This window comes from Apteryx mantelli, chromosome 7 (assembly GCF_036417845.1).
Source record: "Apteryx mantelli isolate bAptMan1 chromosome 7, bAptMan1.hap1, whole genome shotgun sequence".
In the NCBI taxonomy this organism is placed as follows: Eukaryota; Metazoa; Chordata; class Aves; order Apterygiformes; family Apterygidae; genus Apteryx; species Apteryx mantelli.
In genome coordinates this window covers 25,679,666-25,702,249 of record NC_089984.1, presented here as the reverse complement: position 1 = coordinate 25,702,249, position 22,584 = coordinate 25,679,666, and the positions used below count along the sequence as shown (strand labels likewise).

Below are 22,584 nucleotides of genomic sequence, written 5' to 3'. Positions count from 1 at the left end.
TCTCCTTTACAACTATTTGATGTTTCTATTTGTTGGGCATGAAAAGGGGGCAGGGAAAGGGCACAAAGGCTTTGTAAGAACCTAGAATTACAGGACACAGGGAGCCTGAATAAATCTTTGAACTGGTGTAAATAATAAAATAAGGTAGAAGAAGGTAAAACTAGAGGGGGAATACCCTGCCTGATAAATGCATTTTTTGATGGAATTGAACTGACGCCTTCAACTTATGTGAAGAAGTCAGACCAAGTTCTTGATTTAAGCATCTCTATAATGTTTATATATTTGCTGTGGGTAGGAATAAAAGCCCTAACTGCCTCTGGTCTTTTCCAGGATAAAAATGAGTTTGATTAGTCCATACAACTGGCCAGGATTTTATGCAGCCCTTTTGTACACAGGGCTCAACCTGTTCATTTGGAGACTGAAGACTGGCTTTGAACAATCATGTGTTTTCTAGAATTTCTACCAGACTTAGCACTTGGCTGAACTGGATGCTATTCCTTTTGTTGCAAACGTCTCCCTGCCCCCCATGAATATTTTTCTGGGGCCTGAATGTCTCTTGGTGTCTTCAGTGATATGGGAATGAAAAACAAATCTAACAGTACAGTTTGGTGGATTAAAGGACTAAACACTGGCGTATCTTGATATTTTAGAAAAGTGGAGAAAGAAAAATTGTTTACTTCTCTCACAAAGTCAGGTCTAACAATTACACATGGAAGAGATGAGATGAGAAGAGAAGAGAACTCTGGACCATCACTCTGTGCTGGAGTATGAGAGCCTAGATTATGTCTATAACAAGTGTGATCAACCTTTTTTCTTGTACAGATACAGTGGAACTGTTTCTGTTAACTGCAGAAGAGGAAAGTAGAGCCAAACTTTTAGAGCCCAGAGAGAAAAGATCAATATCCAGAATTCATGGTTACCTCATGAAGAAAAATGATATAATCTCAATATAAAACTCATTCTTATCATATAGTTTCCGCTGAGATATGTTTCTTCAATTTTATATGATCTAACCAAACACATTTCTTTTTCTGTTTGTTTCATATGAAAGATTGCTTCTCAAGACAGAATGGTTATGAAATATTCTTGCTGAAAATATTAAGACCATTGACAAAATACAGAAGGTAGTATTACCTGCCAGATGCAAATAATGGGTTTAAAAGGTATTTTGTATTAACAGTCAGGCACTTTGCTTTATATAATATTATCAGTAAAGCCAAAATAGTATTTTTCAGAAAAGAATAAAGACTTTTTTTTGCATATGAACTGCAAGCTAGCACATTATAGTTATAGTGTTGCATACTGCTAAGGCCCAAATCCCAGAAGCATTCATGTGAACAATCCCTACTGCGGTGATGAGTCCCTTAGATTATTGTAGTACTCTTATTTGGTATTTCACTCAAATACGAGTTTGTTTATAGGACTAAGCCCTTAGCTAGGAGCAGTGTAATAATACATGATGGGACATACATTTCTTGATTATGTAATTCATTTCACCTTTTAAAAGATCTCACTTGTAAATTCTAGCTTACAGTTTGTTACTAGAGAAATGCAGCATACAGCTATGCCCAACAAAAGGTTGCTTATGACTTTCATTAATGGGTTACCCCAGAGTTAAAAGGAGATACAAATTATTGGCTTATTGGGAAAAAAGACCACTAAATCTGCTGAGTAAGAGACTGGATGGTTAAGTAGTAGTGCAGAACTTTTTAGGTCTTATACCTCTGCAGCTAGGTACTGCCAAATGGGAAAGCTGCAGAAAGACAATTGTAGCAATACTTATTTTACGTTCCAATTCTTTACTTACTATGTAGTGGTGACGCCTTGTCATGGAAATATTCAAAAAGTGTGACTGTATAGAGTAACCTCCTGCTCTACGAGGGCATACAGTGCAGTTTTAATGGAATGCTTAGGTACTCACTTCACTTTATCCCATCTTTGGCACACTGGAATCTGTACTTGCATTCTCATATTCCTATGCTGTTCAGATATTTTTAATTGGCACAAATGAATCAACAGGGACAATCAAATATGCATATCTGTAGACACATGGCACATACATACTATATGGAAGAGAAATTTCCTGTAAAAGAAGCAATGCCTGTGTTATACAAGCTGCCCAGTTAAGATACGTATTTCACTGGCACTTCACCGCTACAAAAACCATTAAACCAGAACAGCACTCAGGCACTGTGCCATCAAACCAGAAAGATATAAAGTGTAGGTGGCTAGATTATATGCATTTAAAAGCATTTAAGGCCATGATTTTCAGCTGGGAACATGAAACCATATCTGTCAGTATTTTCCGTGCTTAAAATGAAGATCTGCCTTCTGAAATCTAACTTTAAGTTGGATCAAGAAGATATCATTAGTTAAAACAGTTACCAATTCTGATCAAGACAAATTAATGGCTCTCAGAACTGGGAATGCAGAAAGTCATTAAACATTCAAACCTTCTATTGGTTATCATTCGGAAGCCAATACAAAATAGTCAAATTTCAGCGCTCCTGTTAGGTGGATGCAAACTTTCATGTAAGATAACTGAAAATAGATTTAAAATAATACATATTGTTCTTCCTTTCTTTTCTTAAAACAAGTCTGTTCAAAGTTGCTGAAATAGCAAACGCAATTGTTGAGAAAAAAATTGTCCCCTGAACCAAGTAGAAATTACGCTTAAGAGTACTATCATTAGTTTTGTGATAAACTGAAACAGGCCTTTTATGTTAAGTGGAGCTACAGTGAAAATTCTGGTATAAAAACATGTGAAATATATAAAAATTGTAAGGTGTCATTTGCATGTGCATGTAAATATTTACAAATAATATCCTATTTCTACTGTATAAAACAATTGTGTATAATAAAGATAACAATGATTCGCAATTAGAATGTATGCTCTGATCTTACAAGCTGCTCCATGCGGAGGACCTCTTTGCTTGTAAAGAATCTGGTCTCCAGAGACTATGCAGAGAAGGGCCCTCCCTTCATGAAATATCTTGTTGTTTCTGTCAAGCAGCACATCACAGACCAGGTGGGCAAAAAGGTGACCACTTCCTGCAGCCAGTATGTGCACCCATTCCCATCAACAGTGTGGGCAACTGAGTGCCTATACCGGTCAGCACCTTATGCCTGCAGAAAGGAACAGCAGCTTCCTAAACATTTTGCTTCCCCAGGTTCACTGGTGTCTGCACAATATGTGCAACCTTGACCTGCAATGGCAGGTTTCCTAAACAGGCTGCTACTGACAGCATCTTTACTTCTGCATGTCATATGGGCTTTGGAGTGCAATGGTAGGATTTAACCCAACTACACATGGATTCCTGAAGTCTTTGATGTTAGAACACCCACTAACATTAAAGGGGCCAGATTTTATCCACAACATGCTTGTTTCTCCTACTGAAACACACTAATGTACATGAACATAAACTTACAAAGCAGCTACAGCCTTGCATCTTATCTTTTATACTTTGATCCCAGGTTTTCAAGATAGAATTTTCACTTTGTCTTATCTAAATATGATTAGTTCCCTCTAGAGTAGCTTCTGAAAAGCTGATTTGGTTCCTTTTTGTTGTATGCAAAAGGCATAAAAAAGTAAATAGTTATCTACAATATTAGTAGGTGTGTATTAAGTAGAAATTACATAAAAGTACTGAACTATAATTATCTCCACAGAATTTAAAGTAAAAAAACCAAACAAAACTCATTTGACTTTTAAACAGAGCAAAGACAACGGAAGACTACAGAAAACATACGCATTACTATGCTCCCTGCAACATTACCAGAAACCTCAATAAACATTCTATACTAGAACCATTATGTTTGCAATACCTAAGGCAACAATCACTTGTTTATCCAGCACTACCAGGTCTTAGGAAAAAAAATGACCTGAACTATTATTTTGGTCAGACTGCTTATCTTCAGTATTGCATTACTTCTAATTTTATGGTACTGGTTTTATGATGTGACTTTAATTAATGAAAAACTCTACAATTAATTCCAAACTCCAGAGAGTCACAAGAGATCTATAATGTAATTAAAGCTATAGGTTTTGAAATATGTTAGTTTTTTCTTAACATATTATTTACCTGCACCCAATCTTAAAAGGAAATGCTTACTCTGAAAGGCAATAATTACGTATAAATTCTGCCCTAGTTGTGATTTTATAGTGAAATTTCTTTGCTTTATAGCCATTTAAATAATTTTTAACTTCATTTTTACAAAGGCTTTATTAGAAGAAAGGTAATCTGACCAGAAGCCATATTCCAAATTTAGTTATATCTCAAATTCCAGTCTTTATGGAAATCATAGAAAAGTGCAATCACAAAGACTGTGATGCTTTTAAGTGATATTGGTAGAATCTATTTAGAGAATTTAAAAATACTTGGAATTACCATGTTATACATCTCTTGTTAAGGGTGATCTTTGTTCACTGCAAAAGGACTGTTGCACACTCATGAGTGAGCTATACCTGGACCCATGAGAAGCTTATCAAGAAAAGACAGTGGCCCAATCACCACTTTTCTAAATATATTTTCTATACAAAATATTTTCAAGGTATAATCCTTAGCTATTTGTACAGTACTCTATGATTTAAACAACAATATTCAGTAAAATAGTACGTATGTGAAAATTGCAACACCACATGGAATGAGCACTCTGCCATTTTGCTAGTGTAATCAATATTAGGACCAGAAAATTTTTCTAATATGCAGGCAAAAATATTCCATAGGTTCTGAATCTTGACTGTACACTTCATGATTTTGGCTATGACTTGCAGCACACTTGTAAGATACACAAATATCTTATGCACATTTCAGTAGCAGAATGGCACTTGGCTTGCTCTAATAGAAACAACAAAGATGCAACTGACAATTTTAAGAAAGACAATGTCCTTATTTGCATGCTGAAAATCTGGTTGTGTCCCCCTAATCCAGGCACATCCATTCATTGTGCAATCTGTCGATGGGTAAACAAATAGTGCAGGATTCATCTCAGTGGGATCTGGCCCTTTGGTCTAACCGAAGTCAATTCTAGGTCGATACTGAAGTACCATAGGGTAAGACTGAAAACAAAAGCAAAATAAAAACAACAACAAAAACACACAGAGATAACATGAAGATGTAATTCATGAAAAATTTGAAGAAAATGCAATTAAAGACTGCCTTAAGAATAGCCAGTGCTTATCTCTATGACATATGTATATGGCAATCATAGTTTTATTTATACAACTGAAATAATTCTATACATTTCAACAATTAAATACCTGTATTTCAAATCTATTTTTAAGCAACTTAGCTGTTATTTTTTGTCATGAATACCAAATTCCCATATCTGACTTTTATGTAGTTCATGACATTGAGTGTTCAAAAAACTCTTCTTATTTCTGGGTTGTGTATCTGAGAAAAAGCAATTTTGAAATATTTACACTTTGTAAAACCAAATCCATTCCTAGACAATGTACTTGGTTTGATTTAAAATGTACAGGGATTCCGTAGCTGCACTAGTATTCAACAGTAATTAATGGGAACTAGGTTACTCTTGTACTGGAAAAAAAAACAAAAAACAACAACAAAAAAACAGGTCAGATTGCTATCAAAAAATTTTCTGAGAAATGAAGGTTAACTTTCCCAGAAAATGTGATACATTTTAGTAGCTCTTATTGGGAAAAATAGAAAATGGCAAATCAAATCAATGGCAAATTATTGAAAAATGGCAGATCTCTGAATTGGACAAAATTGTGCTGTGGAATGGGAACTGAGATTGGGTTTCCAGAAAGGGAGATGGAATATATAGGCACTTGTTGTTGGAAGTTCTGTTTTACTAAATGTGTTATTTTTTCAATCTGTCATAATTGCATACAAGTCTGATGTTTTCCTCTTAACTCTGCTAGGACATTGAACATTTTCTATAGCATAAAAGCCAGGAAAATCTTATTGTCTCAGCAACCGCACAGGCTTAAATGGCCTCTATGCCACAGGGCTGTGAGAAAACTATAGCTAATTCAAGTCCTTTTTATTGTAAATATTGAAATATCAAGAATTACTATGGAAGTTAACATTAAAAACAGAAATATTTTACTCCATCCTTCAAATGCAATACAGATGAACTTCTGCGACCCCAAAAGATATTACTGTAGATACTTACACAGGTTAATGATCTTTTCATGCTATCATAGGGAAATGATCACCAGAACTAAATGTGATCACATTTGCTGAAGATTTAAAAAAATAGAGTGCAGAGAAACTAAAAGAAAAGCCAGAGGTATTCAAAAATAGCAAGAGCACTCAGGAGAGAAGACAGGGAGCACTATGGACAGTCTGCAAATGTAATTAATAACCATTTACTTGTAGTATAATAAATTATTTGGCTCCGATTTTTTTTCATATAGGATCTGACTACCATATTATTACTTAAAAGCTATTTCAGTTGTTGTTCATACTTCAAAACAAATACTTTGATTATATAAATCGCCTCTAAATGTACTCAAACCTAACCGGAATTGCATGTAGGCAGAGACAGAGCAGTCACCTCCTTAAAATTTAACATGTAAATCAACATGGCTCAGCCTTTTTTGCAAACGAAGTCTGAATGCTACTCAGAAAAATTACAAACCAACTATAGAAATAAAATGCAAGACGCTGGAATAGTTAAAATTATTTGAATAGGCATGACTGCAAAGTATAACCCATTGTGCGAGTGACTCTATATCACTAACTGTAATTTTTTACTCAATCAAGAACACCATTTATACTTTTAAAACGACTTTTAAAAGAAATTAGTTCAAATCAAAATTCTCAATGAGCAGACTGAAACATTATTTCAAATAGGCTGAAAAAGAACACCAGTCTGACCGGTGAAATTTAGAAAGCAATTTCAGCTTGCAGGTTCTGGAAGTTCTGGTTTGCCACACTCTATAGATAAGTCATTACTCCATTTCTGATTTTAAAAAAAGTGAAAGGAATATAATGTTAGAAAAACCTAAAATTTCTTTACTCCATTAAAAAAAAATTGGAATTTCCATAAAGAAATGAAATCGAAGTAGTCTCTTTGATTCACACTCTTCAGTTTTGATCCCTTGTCAGTAACTGCCCAATGCTACCAGTTAAAGGGATAAGAAGGGTTAGATAATTCTTCCAGATTCATGCAGAAACCAGCCTAGACAATGAAACAAGAAGATAAATGGCCTAAAGTAAAATAAAAGAAACCCATAAACCTGATAATTTGAGTGGATTCTATTTATTCATCCAATAAAGCCTTCTCTGAATGAATGAAAATGCGCAGACCTCCCTCGTAACATTTTAGCACTTTGGAATGAGGAATTATAAAAACTCCACAACTTGTATTGCAATAATTGAGGTGCTAACAGGACCTTAATGACTGTAATATGTACAGTCGTGAGTGCCTCTTACCTGATAAAAAGTGCCATCCTGCGAGCAGACTTGCGAAGATGAGCAGTTCTGACACCGAAACTGCGAAGGAGATGATTTTCTGATCAGATAAGAGGCAATCACAGCTGGACACATACATTTATCATTTAATTGTTTGTAATTTTCCAATGTAAAGTTTAAAATCCATCTACTTATTTAAAACAGAAAAGAGTTTTCTAATGAATAAATGGATGTCTTCCTTTAACTACTCTACCTCTTGTAAGGTCCACAGGTATGCCTGTAAAAGCTCAGGGTGAATAACATCAAAGACGGAGATAACGGATTTACTGGATCTTCATCCAAAAGAAGAGATTATTAATTAACTCCTGTTTTATAACAAGACTCAACTCAGTCAGGTGAAACAGAATCATAGAAGCCCAGGTGTTACTGGATTTATCACCAGTACTATGTAGTTTGTTACAGGTTTTAGTCTGTCTTCTTTGAGTTTAGGGGAGTGATTTAAAACTACCTAAAGGAAAAGATACATACCTGACAACACATACCTGATGCTATTATTTGCATGTAAACATAGTTTACTAATTTAATCAGGAGTTGTCAGGTCTTATATTCATATAAAGTTAAAAATAATAGTTCTAAGATTTTTGAAAATTTTAACCAGTACAAATAAAATTCTTTTTTGTTAGGATGATAGTTACTACTGCTTCCAAACCAATGCAATTGCCAAAAGTCCATTTGTAGGCAGGGGCAGCAGGATTAAATGTCATGAAAGAATTTCATTGTTACTAAAGTTGTTGCCTCAACATTTCCTAAAAGCACAGCCAATACTAACAAAATAAGACGACAAGCCAAACAAACACCAACTGGTTTCAAGGCAGCATTGGAAAAATACCACTTTTGATTAAAACTCTCCCTTAAGAGTGCAATCTTGCGGTTTTGGTAATCAATCAAATTTCAGTGCAATATTACTTTCAAATTTAGGCAATACTTGCCTATGCAAAGTAACTTCTCTAATTCCCCATCAAAATCTACTCTTTTTTCAGATTAAGGTAAAACTTTAAGAAACTTGTGAATTGTTAACTCAACAGTGTGCTTTAATCCTCTGTCTTCTCTGTCCATGCCCCAGTGCTTTTCATTCCGAGTACCAGAAAGCTTAAAGAAAGAGTGGAGAAAGTCTGGAATTTACTACAGATTAGTACGCTAAAATATGTTAGGTGCTTAACCTTAGCTGCACTCCAATGTAGCCTCCACGGGTAGTGATAGGCAACATATCTGCATACAGCACAAAGCAGTGAAGGGTTGAAACAATCAGTAGCCACAAACAAACAAACAAACAAACGATTGCATAAAAGAAAGAGAAGAAATGAGGATATGATTTCTAACAAAAAATGCCAAATATACAAAGCAATACAAGGGCTACTAAATCAAACTGAGTATCAGACCTGAAAGAAATATAAGGTAAATATTGCAATTCTAAAATATACACATACAACAAGGAAAACCCATTTAGCTGTACTATCTGGATGTCAGTGGTTGTGATATGATATATCTAAAAACTAGGGGTGTAGTATTAAGAGAAACAATAATAAAACAATTAGATTTCTCAGATATTTTTTCAATGGCACAGCTTATTACCGAATGACTTGTGATAAAGATTCTGAATATAGATTCCGGTAAAGAATGGCTGGATGCAGATTCCTCAAATTATTGTAACTCAAAGGGTCAATGAAAAGGAATTTGCAGACAATGAGCAAACGCTTGGGTTTTCAGATACTTGACTTAAAATTCAGAGCAGAATTCGCATGTAAACTGTATTCTTGCTAATTTAAAGTTTCAAAATCCACACAATATATTCACTGCAACGTTTCACTCATTAGATCCTTTTAAACATAAGAAATCCAGAAAACATGCAAAATTCATTTTTAAATACAGGGTTTTTTGAAGGGCCACAGAATATATTTTGTGCCAAGCCATGAAAACATGTATACTCTCTATAATAATAAATCTACCTAAACATCATGTATTAATAAGGTAACATCATTTACGTTTTCGCCTCTTAGTCTCCATCTTGTCATATAGATGAATTCCATAGTATGATCCTTCCCCATGATTTCTCCATTGCATAGTACATCCAGCTTAAAACACAACAAAACAAACAGTAAGACAAACACGTGCAAAATTTCAATGACTAAATGAACTTTTAAGTGATTCTCTGAGAATTAACCCCAGAACTCCTATCATGATACAATAATCCAATCAGATGTATGTATCAAACCCTGATAAATACAACATACTGACAAAATGCTATTTTCTACAGTAGTCTTCCACTTTATTTGTTCACTTCAATGTTTTCAGTGAGGGTGTGGGCTGCAGAAAATCTGCTAGACTAGGTAGGAAACCACCCTACACTGTACCCGTTTAAGAGAAAGACTTACGTTGTATTTTGAAGGCCTTCTTGCTACATCAACACACTTTCAATCCCAAGGAAACAAAACAAAAGTATAATAATTTTTAGCTTTTCAAAATAAATAAAAATAAATTTAAAATTACAAGGCAAATGCACTGAGTTTCTGAGTATACAAACTTGATTCTTCGTTAACTGGAGGACTAAAGGTAGAAGAAAAAAAATGATGATCTTACTGTGAAAAATGAAAATAACTGGTTTAAATTGCGTAACAGGGTCTTACATTTACCTTCCACTGAAAACATCTGATAATTCTTTCATTACTATACCAGAAATGCTTTTCTACTGTCAAGAGGAAAAAATACATTACAATTCTGAAGTAAGCAGATACTATATAACAAGAGTCATTAAGGTGCCAGAGATAGATTAAGTTAACATAATACGAAACCAAAAGACACCAAAATGGCCGGTGGGGATGTCATGATACTGTGACAGACTCCTGTGTATAGCTCTGCAATAACCTGTGCACTTAGCCGAACTCAGTCCTACCTCTGACCAAAGCTGGGATGCTGTCTGCACAAAGGCAGCCTGCGGTTTGTGAAGTCATTGGGTTCTGGTATGGGAAATGGCTGAAGAAAAAAACTTGTGCTGGGGCCAAAATCCCTGTGTCCCTGGGGAGAGGGAAAGCAGAGGCAGGAGTCGCAGGCTTCCAGCTCCGTCCTGCATCACAACCTCCACCATGTTAGGAAGTGCCCCAGGGAATGGTCTTGGCCCTCTGCCAAAATCAAATCACTGATGGAGCAAAGATCCTCCCCTCTTTCTGTCAAATTCCACCTAATTCCAAAAAAGGGGAGAAATAGTATTTGCATTTTGAAAGATTGAAATGGTATTGCTCACCACTTCGTCATCATTACTGGACTGTTTTTTATATTAAATTACATAAAGAAAATGAAACTGCAGAATCGTTTGGTGCATGTCTAGTTTATCTCTACTTTTCCCCAGCAGTTACTGGCCAAAACCTACGTTAAGTAACATTTGCTTTAGCCACATGGAAAGAAAAAGCACTTATTTTTATATTAAAATACCCCAAACTGTCCCTTCACAGGTGAGCAACAAATTGAAGTTATTTTGAACAACATGAGTTGCTTGATTAACAACTTTAGTTACTGTGATAAAATGACTTCCAGTGAACACTTTTCATTTAAAGTTTGGAAAATGTAACTGTGAATATTGAACAGTACTCAGTGATTGGGCTAAAAAATATATATATATTCTTCAGGTTTAAATGTCAATCAATGTCATAAAAACAGAATACTTTACAAGGGAATAAAAATATAGGCATGGTTCTTTCAAATGTACCTCATAAGAACTTGGAAGTTTTAATTTTAAGCTGAGAAACTTTTTGATAGTTCCCACGGTCACTCGGGTGGAACAGCGGATGAATTTCTTCATCAAACCCTAAAGCAACCAGAACAAAACAGAAAAGCCATGTCAGAAATTTTGGAGCTAAGCATTCTCACTTTTCATTAAATAGCATATAAGCAATCTTTAGTGCAAGAAAAGCTGTAAGTAATAATTTTTTAAAAACAGTAACCAATTTTACTGCACTTTCTTCTAATCCATAATGGCACCATAGGTACATTCTTGTTCACTCATTTTTATGAAACTTGCAAGATGACAAATGAGTTCATTAGCCCATCTCTGGTTCTAAAGAATTTTACAAAAGATACGGAAGGACAGAAAATGTAAGAACAACACGGGTAATCTAAATGTCTGAGTTAGTAACACTGGTGGTCAAACAGATGTTATTCTTCTTGGAATTTTTTTAGTCACTGAGACAAAGAGGAAGTAAAAACACCCTCCAATAATCTAGGTAAAATACATGGAAGCTACAATCTTGAGACATGATCTGTTATCACAGATTCTGTGATCCAAATGGCTAACAGTTTTGATTCAAGGGGAAAGTTGAAAACTTGAGACTCCTAACATGGTGATATAGATTTCTTACTGTATGGTACAGACAGACAGAAATAACATACAAATTTTCCTGCTGAATAAAAACTTTCTTAATGTGTAAGAACTTCCAAAATCATACATGTAACACAGCACACACAGAATATAAGCCAGCATTTGATTAGGCAAATGTTTTATACTCTTTAATGTCTTTGTCATTTAATAAAATATTATTAGAATCTGAAAGGATTTCCAAACATTTTCTTCTAGGCTTGATACACTTAGGTAATCTTCTCTTTTTGAAATGAAACAAAATATCCCTAATTCTCATTATTCCCCCCTAAAAACAGCAAAGAGTAGGTATTATTCTACACATCTTACAGAGAGGAAAAGTGACCTGCCCATGGCTGCAGACAAGAAATGAGTGTCAAAATGAGGTTTATAGGTCAGAAGATCTAGATTGCAATCATTCAGTGTGTAATGTCTGAAAAGCAGAGCTTCACACTGCCATAGTGAAACAGCAATTCTGAAAGTGTGAGGCAGCTCACCTACAGCTAGCTTTAGAAGTGCCTCTGTGGTATGCTGTAATCTGCTATATAACACAGTTTTACACCATCAAGTCTGTAGACTAAGATTCTATAATGTACTGAAAAAAATTCAGTCACAGATAGATAATGCTATGGAATTCCGTAAAAACTCCAAGAGTCTCTGAAATGCCTTAGACAAAAGGTCTAAATAACTGTGGAAGCAGAGACAGGTCACCAATTACGTCTTATTTAAATTTACTGCAAATTGTTATGAAGTTATTTGGTTTCTGTAAAAGGCTTTTCCACCACCAACAACAACAACCGTAAGAGCACAGATTATCTTAACTACTCACTTTTACTACATTATCCCCTGACTGCCCATTGTTGCGTAAACAGTCAAGGCAGATAGCAATCTGTGGGTCACTCCTGTGATAGTCTTTATCTTCTTCATTTTCATCACCTTCCTCATCTACTTTGGGCTTATCAGCTTTTGGACTTTCATCTGTAAAATATGAAGACCATATTATTTAGGTGTAAAATAGTTCAAGGTCACAATGGCAACAAACATTTATTTAAAGTAATACTTTGTTTCTACCAGCATATTTTTCTTCAAATTAACTTTATGTAATTTTAATTCAGTGTGTTCTTAAATTGATCAATTTCCAAATCTCTCAAAATGAAGTTTTAGTATTGAAATTTTAACATAATATGCATACAACAGATTTCTATGTGACAGAAAATAATTAAGCTGATGGACCGCTACTGATTATGGATGTCTATTTTTGTGTCCAGTTGAAAGTCCCCAACTGTAATGCATCAAGATCACTCAACCACGCACACCTACTCTATGGTTTGACCGTTCACTGCCAAAAACATCTCCCTGCTTTTAAATACACAGTGGGATAACTAATCCCCTTACTTGCATATCAAAGTAACATGGGTAAGTAATCCACATTAACTATCTGCTGTAATAATCCTGTGGAGACAAGTTCCTGAAATGTTATTATGAAGTACACTAAGGAAAGATAAAACTTAACTTTCACCCATTTTTGACCTAGTCCAGGCAATGTCATTGTAAAAACTCCACGTGCCTTTGTCCAGCAGGATTTTATAAATGAAGAACTAATACATATTTATTCCCCTTAAAAAAAAAAAAAAAAAAAAAAAAACACAGAGGAATGGTCCCTAATTTTTTTGGCAGAACACATATAGCCTATATAATCACATATGCCATGTTTTTCTCCTCATTGATGCTGTTACACATCCTACTGAATCTTAGTTTAAATATCAAACTATTCAGAAAAGGTACCATCTCCTACAGATTTCAAAGGTTTAGCACTGTTGGACCCAAATCCTAAGAGCTGCAAGGATATTTAGATGCTGCTGCACTGTACATAAATAATAACCAAGCAGTGAAGTAAAATAGCGTAATTTTTACAGATTTGGAATACAGTATACAATAACACTATCATATACATCAGTTGTAATGATTTTTTCTGTATCTCCTAGTTATTTATTTTGATTTAAAACAGAGACTGCTCTCTGTTGGCATAAAACATTATCAGAAGATATGTCCAAGTAACATGAATTTTTGACATTCCTGATAAACTTTCGAATTGAATTCTGCTGTTTTCCTACATTTATCACAAACTTTTAATATGACATTTAAGAGAGTTAAGATGAGAAGACAGAATGAAAACTTTAAGGAATACCAAGCTATACATAAGCTCCTAGACACTGTAATTAGTTCACTTCATTAAGTTTTCATATTCAAGTTCCATTTTAAGCTTATATATTATTTTCTTACAATTTTGAAATATTTTAGAATTAAAAGAAAAGCTTTGTCCATGAGTTCCTACTAGCCACTCAGTCTTTTAACTGCATGTGTATCATATGTACATTTTGTCCCTATTGTCTCCGATTTGCTATGACAGAAATTACACTATCAAGCTACACAATTTTTATTTTTGTGGAAGTTCAGGAATTAAATTCTCTTAATTAAGCAGGCAAAGTCTACCTGTCACAAGCATCTGTCTGAGGAGTATCCATCTATGATTCATAGATTCTTCAGCAATATAAATACACCTACAGTGTTCAACAGTTATCAGTGCTGAATAATAGAGGAAGTTTTAATTACACAGTTTGAAAAATCTTGAAAGGCAAACCAAATAAGGACCTAGGGAAATTAGCAAATTTCCAATCATAAAATTATTCCAGAAACATGTACACAAAAAAATCTCACCTTTCAAGATATTCTATAGAAATGTAAATGCACCTCCATGTCCCAAACGGCACCATACTATTTACTAGAAAGACCCTTGCAGATATTAGAATTAATGATGTTTGCACAGGCCACTTCCAGAAATCAAAGTGTTGGTACATTAAAGGCATTCTATTAAATCTCAACATGATACAAATAAACAAAAAATTGTGAAAATTGTAACTTTTGATATTTTATTATAGATCTTAAGTGCAAAGGTTGGAAACTGTACTGTGACCTGTGGTACAGTACGTAAATGGCGGACTCTTTTAAACTAGATTATGACTATGGGATTGCAGGGCAATAGTCTTGACAACTAAAACAGTCCCTTCTTACTGGAATTATTCTTACTAAACACTTTATTTTCAGGAAAGATTCTAAATGCTTGTTTATGCCAGAGAATAAACTACATGCTCATAATTTGTCTCAATGTGTTATCATGGCTTTCAAATATTCTGCATAGCCAAATTTCCCTAGCCCAAGGTCATACTCACTAACAGAGTTGGCCTGTAGGTACTTTAAAGCATATTTTGAGAGTCTGAATTTCCCTCTGCCTTACAAAACAATTCAATCATTCATTACATTTAGTAACAGAACTCCATCAGATTTACAATTAAAATATGGGAGGAAGGTAAGGACCAGAAGAATAGACTGGTTAAAAGTAAGTCACATTCTACAAATTTATAAATCCTATGTTATTTTTTCTTCTGTCCATCTTTATTTATTTAGCAACAAATCTTCTATTAACCAGTCAACAAATAAGCCTATATTTCATAAAAATATTTTCTAAATATTTTTAAAATTTAATGTGTATACACTACACAGTGTAGTAAACTAATATAATTTCATCTAAACTGTCTTACAGCTCTTGATTTAATTATGTAACACAGAAAAGAACCTTGTCACTTATAATAGTTGCCAACTGCAAAACGTACAGAACTACTGCAAAAGGATATGAAATATTTTCATATTAAAAAGAGGATATTATAAACAACAGAGTGCAGAGAGGAAAAAAAAAAAAGAGTATTACAAGAAGTTTACTTGACAGTGATCCTTTAGAAGAAATAGCTATTTCTTTAGATTAGCAGAGCTTTTCAAACATAGTTTTAAAAAAACCAAAACACCCAAATAGGCTACAGCATCAAAACTTTGAAGTCAAATTAAGGGGGCATAAAACTTGGATATAATCCTATTTAGCAGCTCAGTGAAGAGCTCTCAGAGTTCATGAGTCAACTACAAAAAAGAAAAAAAGCATTTTGGAATCTATATAAAACAATTGTTTAGCATGCGTGGAAAACTGTTTTACTACTTGTCATAACTAATTCTTGACAACCTCCTACTTAACAGCTGGTCAAATTTGATAACAGAAAATAATCTGTAAAAACAATTCAAGTAGTTCTACATCCTACAGTATGATGGATTATAAGTAGGATCAAATTAAAAATATGTAATATTAAATTAAGAATTCAAACAGAAAATCGAAAGACTGCTGAATGTGAGAGCTTTGGGAAATGCAAATAAAAATAATGACAACATTTCTAGTGTTTGTAAAACAACAGATTACGTTCACATACGCCCAGATTACATTTACATAGATATGTTAAGAGCTTCTGTAGTATTGTTAAATTCAGTAGAAACAATGTACATGCGTGTTTGTAGAATCAGGGCTTACAGAGGAACTATTTTACCTAACATACAAGAGAGGGGAGGAAAAAAAAAAATCATCACCTTGTCCATTTTCTTGAGGTTTGTTTTTTTTCCAAAATTCGATCTCTCGCTGCAGTTCCTCTAGTTAACATCAAAGAACAGTAATGTGAATTTTTAAATCAATACTAGAAAAATATCAATAGAAATAGCCATACTCCCCTCCATCAACCCAAATAAGTACCAAAACCAAATCAGAAACTTACGTTCTCGAAGTCCAGGTACCAGCTTAAATATGATTTCCTCTAAGGTGTTATCCAGCCTTTCAAGGGGAAAAAATACATTTCACATTAAGTAGGAAACAGCATTTTAAATATTTTTAACCTTTAAAGAATAAGAACTTCTGAATAATAAAATGAATTGCACATTTCTGGTTAATAACACATCATGCACAAACCAATTGATTTTATAGCTTGAAAGACAGAAAACACATGTTAAAGGCTTATCTCAACCACCTCTTGCATGGATTTCTTTTAGAAATAACCCAGGAATTTATTTATTCTTTTAATGTATAAAGACAAAAAAAGGAGTAAAAGAGGAAAATTTTACTCTGTAAAATTTTCATTGTTTTTAATTTGTGTTACATGCAAATAATTATGTTTCTAAAAAGAACTCACAGGAAAGAGGTATCCAGTTTTAAGATCCAAGTTATGAGTAGTAAGCTTTGAAATAATAAACACCATTATCATGTAAACTTCTGTAAACTTCTGCTTACAGCTGATATTCTTCCTGACCTAAAACTCATAGTTAAAAACTACTGGATAATCATTTTAAAGATTCTTGTCGCTGCAACACCTCTATGCCATAAAACATAGCAAAATAATATTCCATCTCTTGATTAAAAAGATGAAAAATCATAACCATTCCGAGAACAGATCGTGCATAAAGCCTGATGCTTAGTATAGTACAGATGTGGCACAAACTGCACGAGGAAGTTTTATTACAGAGCGGCTAATTTCAAATGTATTTGGTTTTGATGTGCAAACCGACTATTTGTAACTGAAGATTGGTACTAAGTTACTTGTGCAAACCCCTATGAAAAGAGGATGGTTCCACTGTAATTTCTATCAGCGTGCTTAGCAAGTCAGTAGGTATCGCATTGCTTTCACCGGTAGATATAAAATAAATTAAAAGAAGGGTCCATATTTTGGTACTCTGAACTGCAGTTCTACAGATAAAAATAAGCTAACACCTGAAATACAGCTGTGTAATACAGGTCAATAAAAGCATGTGGCTATTTTCAGTGGAGATACAAACCAATGTGCAGATGAGAGTAACCGAGTAACTGATATGGCATTTACATCTTCAGTTTGTATACTCACAAATGTGAATCTTTTCTGATTTTGCAAATTTTTCCTGGCAAGTCTTTTTGGTCTCAGCCAACCCAGACCCAAAGAAGCACAAAGCTGAATTAGAATCATCACTCAATTTCTGCAGCTGCAATGACTTTAAACAGTGTGCATTTGAAAAACAAATTTACTAACCACCACACCTACGCAGGTTATACTATTTCATCCCTTATAGAGGCTTTACAATGCAACTACACTTCATGTTTAGGTCACTGAGCTATTATATACTCTTTTTATGTAGTCAAATTTTGTTTCAAGAGACTGGATACTACGAGGTTTTAATGTCTTCAGTTTAGCTGTAGTCCCTCTCTCTCTACCTCAGAGAAATACCTCACACTTACAGTATTAAGGTCTAGAGACAAATGCACACGGGCTTCAGGGCACCCACACTACAAGCCGCTTTGTGCAAGCTTGTTCAGGAACCAGTGAGGTGAGATGCTGCAGTAGAGGGCTCTGCACAGGCTAATTTATGTTATTTCATGTTTTAAATAGCTTTTTAAGCTTATCTTTTGCTCATTCTTCTTTTCACATTTTTTTAATTACCGTTAAATAATACAGTAAGATTGATTTTAAGTGTTTAAGTCCTTTGTGATAAGTCTGTTATGAGTGATAAGTCTGTTATGAAAAACTGAACAGACTATTCCCTACTCACTACAGCACAGCCGAAGCAAGCTTGGCAGGATAAAGAAACCCACACAAACATCCATGCCGCTCCGGCTAGACAGCTCTCACTACCCAAGCTAATTCATTTAAACCTATTACGAGTTTGTCTACCACACTAAAGTATGTAGCGTAGGCATGTCCTTTCACACCTTGATATATTATTCTCTATAGCGCCAAAAATAGCTGTAACAGCCCCTTCCTAAAGATAAAGCGTGTTTATCTTTGTTATTGAAGCGAAAACTATTTTTTTTCCTTCTCTGTGAATTTTACCTACTCTTCTATACACTTAGTCTATCACCTGCTTTCTACTTCCTCTCCATGTCTCACTTATCCTTTGGTTTCCTCCGTCTCTCATTCTGTTTCCTTTTTCCTTCTCTCCTCAGCCCTCTATATCTTCCCTTGTGAATAGTAACCTATGTTGTCCGCAACCTAAACAAAAAAAAATAATCCAGGATTTCCAACAAAGCACAAAGCAATACAGACAGAGAAATGAAGCAACCTGAGATATAGCCAGAAGCTACAATACAGAAATTGCCTTTGGTATATGTACATTTTCAGTAATTTGTTTTCCCAATAATTTTATGTGCGCACACAAATAACAGGCCAATACTGTATTTTTTTATATATGTATGTATACATATATACACATAGGCACATATGTACATATGTATAAAAATACAATATAGACCTGTTATAAAACATATTTCTGAGAATTCCCACTTAGCACTTGTTATTTGTTCTTCAGTGGCTCAAAAGAAAAGTCACACTAACATTGCAAGAAAACCAGTATACTTAGTGAATTTATGATGCTAGCCCCAAGAACTGGTTTCATACTATACTCAATGATTTTCTTATCTTTCAAAGAGTAAACAAAACCAGCTATCCCTTCCTTAGGAAGCATAAACACTAATCAAAACAAAGTACCCCAGGACTTACAGAAAAAAAAAAAGCAGGAAAAAAATAACACTATTATCTGATTTTTAAGTACAGTGAAACTAAACTTTAACTATAAGGAATAATTCAGGAAATTATAAAAAAGACTCTCAATTTGAGAGGCATCTTACAGTATTCCTATCATCCAAGCCAATGAGAACTCTGAGAGAGACTCATATTTCTGTGACTTGCATCATACCCATTCCAAAATGAAACTACATAACATAACTCCAAAGATGGTCTTAGTCACTCAGTATATTTCCTGTTAAAGCTGAAACACGAGCATTAAATATTTTAGACACACCTCTCTCCACCCCCACATTTTCCAACCTCCAGAAAAGAATGCATAGAAAGAAGAACCAGGCATTAATGTCAGCTTTTTGCAGTTCCATTTTTTCCCTATTCTATAATACTGAATGAATTACAAGATCAAAGCAACTCTCTGATAAGAGCTAATTATCTGAAGTGAAGCAAATGAAACTATCTCTCAGGAAAACTGGCATCCAAAGCAGCATGCTCACAAGAAAAAAGAACTTGGTCTTCATGGTATAACCAAATGCTACTGAATATTAATGCATATACAATTCTGTTAAATCATTACAGTGATTTCTAGAATTTAACACTTACTGAAAAATTTGAATTTTCATTTTAGAGCTGGACATTAAATGTCAGACTTAGAATTATAGTTTCAACAGATCCTAAATACTGCCAGCTGAAAGACACTTCTAAAAAACTCAGATATTTATGAAGTTATTCAGAATTGAGTTTATGAAGTACCTATATCTCAAAGATCTTTCTTTAAAAATATTATTTGCAATGTTCAATGCCATTTCTCAAAAAAATTATTGCATTCTCAAGCACTGATGGGGCTGCTCTCTCTGAAGTTACAGAGTATAATATGCACCTTAAGTTATGCAGGCAACATCAAAAAAATAATTTCATTACAGTGGTCATGTGCTCTTCTGATTATTAATTTAGCAAATTTTAAAAAATGTTTCATAAAATACAACCAGCAAATTACTAGTTATATGCAGTTTCTTGGCAAAATAAACCCCTTTCACCCTAAATGGGGTTTCAGGAAATATCCCAAAGAAAATAGCTCTTCCTGCATTTCTGGCTTGTGGTCTTAACTTTTCTCAACCTTCTATCATTTCCTGTTTAAAGTATATTATTAGTCTACTAAACTTCTTGTAGGCGTTTCAGAAAATGCATTTTCAGCTCTTCTGAAATGGTCCTGTCAGAATAAAAGAAATATTTCTTAAATGCTTTTGTTTTCAGCTTTTCAGTGCATTATGCACTCTGTACAGTATCTTATGCTATGGCAGACACAGTGCCTCGGACAGCGACAGGAGATCAGAAAAATACCTATGGTAAATATCTACATGAACCTATTTAGCCCTATCCTTCCAGAAACATTCAGATGATAGTTTTAAAGATTTACACTAATTACACTCTTAGAGCTGCTGAATTTAAGCTCTTTCAGCTATCCTCTTGATATACAACTGAAGTATGCCAATCTCCCAGGAATTTCTTTGCACACACATATCTAAAATGTAAAGCAATACATAGCAAACTGTAGCAAACACAAGGAAATTAGGAAATAATACTGACCCTAGTAAACCCCAGACTTGAATATTTATTCTCAGACTGACATAAGAAAATTTCCTCTAAATTTACAGTAGTACTACAAAACAAATAAACCTCAGAGCAAAACAGTAGCACCTATTTTTTTTCTTCTTTTTTTAACCTGTACAGAAGATGAAGGATAGCTGTGAGAAGAAAGCAATGCTTCCTTGGGGACAACCATTAGGATTGCATTATGTTTTCAAGAATTTGAATCAGACAGGATAGCCTTGCCTGGGTAGCATCCAGTTAATTTTAGTTGGTTTTGTTTGGCTCACAGTGATCAAGAAAATAGCTAGTTTACTTTTTACTGCTTTGATTTCTACAGAGCTCATTGATCATTGATTCAAATCCTCTTTTCAGCTAAGAGACCAGTTTCCATGAAAAATAAAAACAAACAAATAAAAAGTCAGCTCTTGTAAGCACAGGTTCATTCTTGCATGCATGCTCTCTCTCTCTCTCTATGTTTGGCCAGTTGGGTTTGTTATTTGATTAATTCAGATACGAGGTATGTGAAAAAATACCTGTAAGATCAACTAAGGAAAATCTCTCCTAAAACTACTTGGATTGTATTAGGTTGTACAGTTATATATGGAAGGACAAAATTATAAGTTTTTACAACACTTTCTTTTTAACTACACAACAAGAAACCGCAACATTTCAAGAGAAGTAGGTTAGTTAATAGTAGGTGAAATTGCTCCTAAAAAAATATCATTTTTACCAATGTATAAAATATCTTAAGATTAGAAATATCTTAAACAATTTGTTCTGGTTATCAAATATTGAGAGAAAAGCGAACATTAAACACAGATTCAGCTAACTTCCATTTGGACCTACTTCATTTAATATGAGAAAATTTTACAAATTCTCCTCTTATGCACACCTTAGGAATTACAGGCTTATACTGGGAGAGGATATCAGCATAAACTTGCTATGTTCCCTAACCAACTTTTCAGAACCTGTCACAGTTTGTCTTTGTAGTCCTACACTGATAACCTGCCGTCTCCCTGTTTCTTGCTAGCTTTCTGCCTATGTTTAAGTTGTCTTTAATTTCTGGTATGGCTTGTGCATCCTTTCAAACTGTTGTTCATTCAGTAACACATAATTTGTACGTCCTGGAATGCTCTTGTAGAGCTGAAGGGATCCATTTAAATACAGATATCTTAGAAGAGTTTCCCTACTCTAGGTAACTGTACTAGCAGGGATTTACTACACTATATTTAACTCCATAGATAATTGCTCGATTTAGATGAGAATACTGATTGGCTTTAAGAATTATATATATCAGCTGTATATGAGAAACTTTAAACTTTGATTAGCTATCCCACTTTAATTTATTCAGGATACTGGGCACAACTTAGTCAGAAATCTCTGTAGCAGGCAGGGGAAGAGCACATATATAAGGCTTTTCATCCTGCAGGCTGCCAACAAGAACACTCTAAAAAGTAGCTAAAACTTTTGGGGGTGTGGGGAGAAGGGGCAAGGAAAGAAGGCTGTTCATAAATTGTAGGAAAAAGCGTCATTTCCTCCACCTATAATGATATTTCTTGATTTCTCTGTACTATACTTTTAAGATAGCTATCACTTTTGTTTCCACACAACATCACCAAAAGAGAATCCAGAACTTCAATAAAAATAATCATTTAAACAATGTCATGTAAGTTATTGTGATATAAAAAATTGCACGTAATCAAGAGAGCACACTTTCAGTGTCAAAACTTTCTTTCATGACTGCCTTGTGATCAGTCTGACAGCAGATGTCAATTTAGATTGGTAAGCCTATCCC

At 34.3% G+C, this 22,584-nt stretch overlaps 1 protein-coding gene across 2 annotated transcripts in view; it reads right to left on the bottom strand.

The window, feature by feature from the left end:
* Positions 1 to 4,511: 4,511 nt before the first annotated feature.
* PCGF5 (polycomb group ring finger 5) overlaps positions 4,512 to 22,584 on the bottom strand; it is a 31,118-nt gene continuing 13,045 nt past the window's right edge. Inside the window, exons 3-9 of one of the 2 annotated variants that reach the window (XM_013954301.2) lie at positions 16,437 to 16,492; positions 16,255 to 16,314; positions 12,620 to 12,768; positions 11,146 to 11,244; positions 9,428 to 9,517; positions 7,407 to 7,466; positions 4,512 to 5,059 (exon numbers count right to left, since the gene is read on the bottom strand). In XM_013954301.2, coding sequence (XP_013809755.1) covers positions 5,012 to 5,059; positions 7,407 to 7,466; positions 9,428 to 9,517; positions 11,146 to 11,244; positions 12,620 to 12,768; positions 16,255 to 16,314; positions 16,437 to 16,492 — 562 coding nt within the window. In that variant the 3' untranslated portion in view covers positions 4,512 to 5,011. The remainder of the gene's footprint in view (positions 5,060 to 7,406; positions 7,467 to 9,427; positions 9,518 to 11,145; positions 11,245 to 12,619; positions 12,769 to 16,254; positions 16,315 to 16,436; positions 16,493 to 22,584) is intronic. The other variant, XM_013954302.2, reaches the window with a different exon arrangement.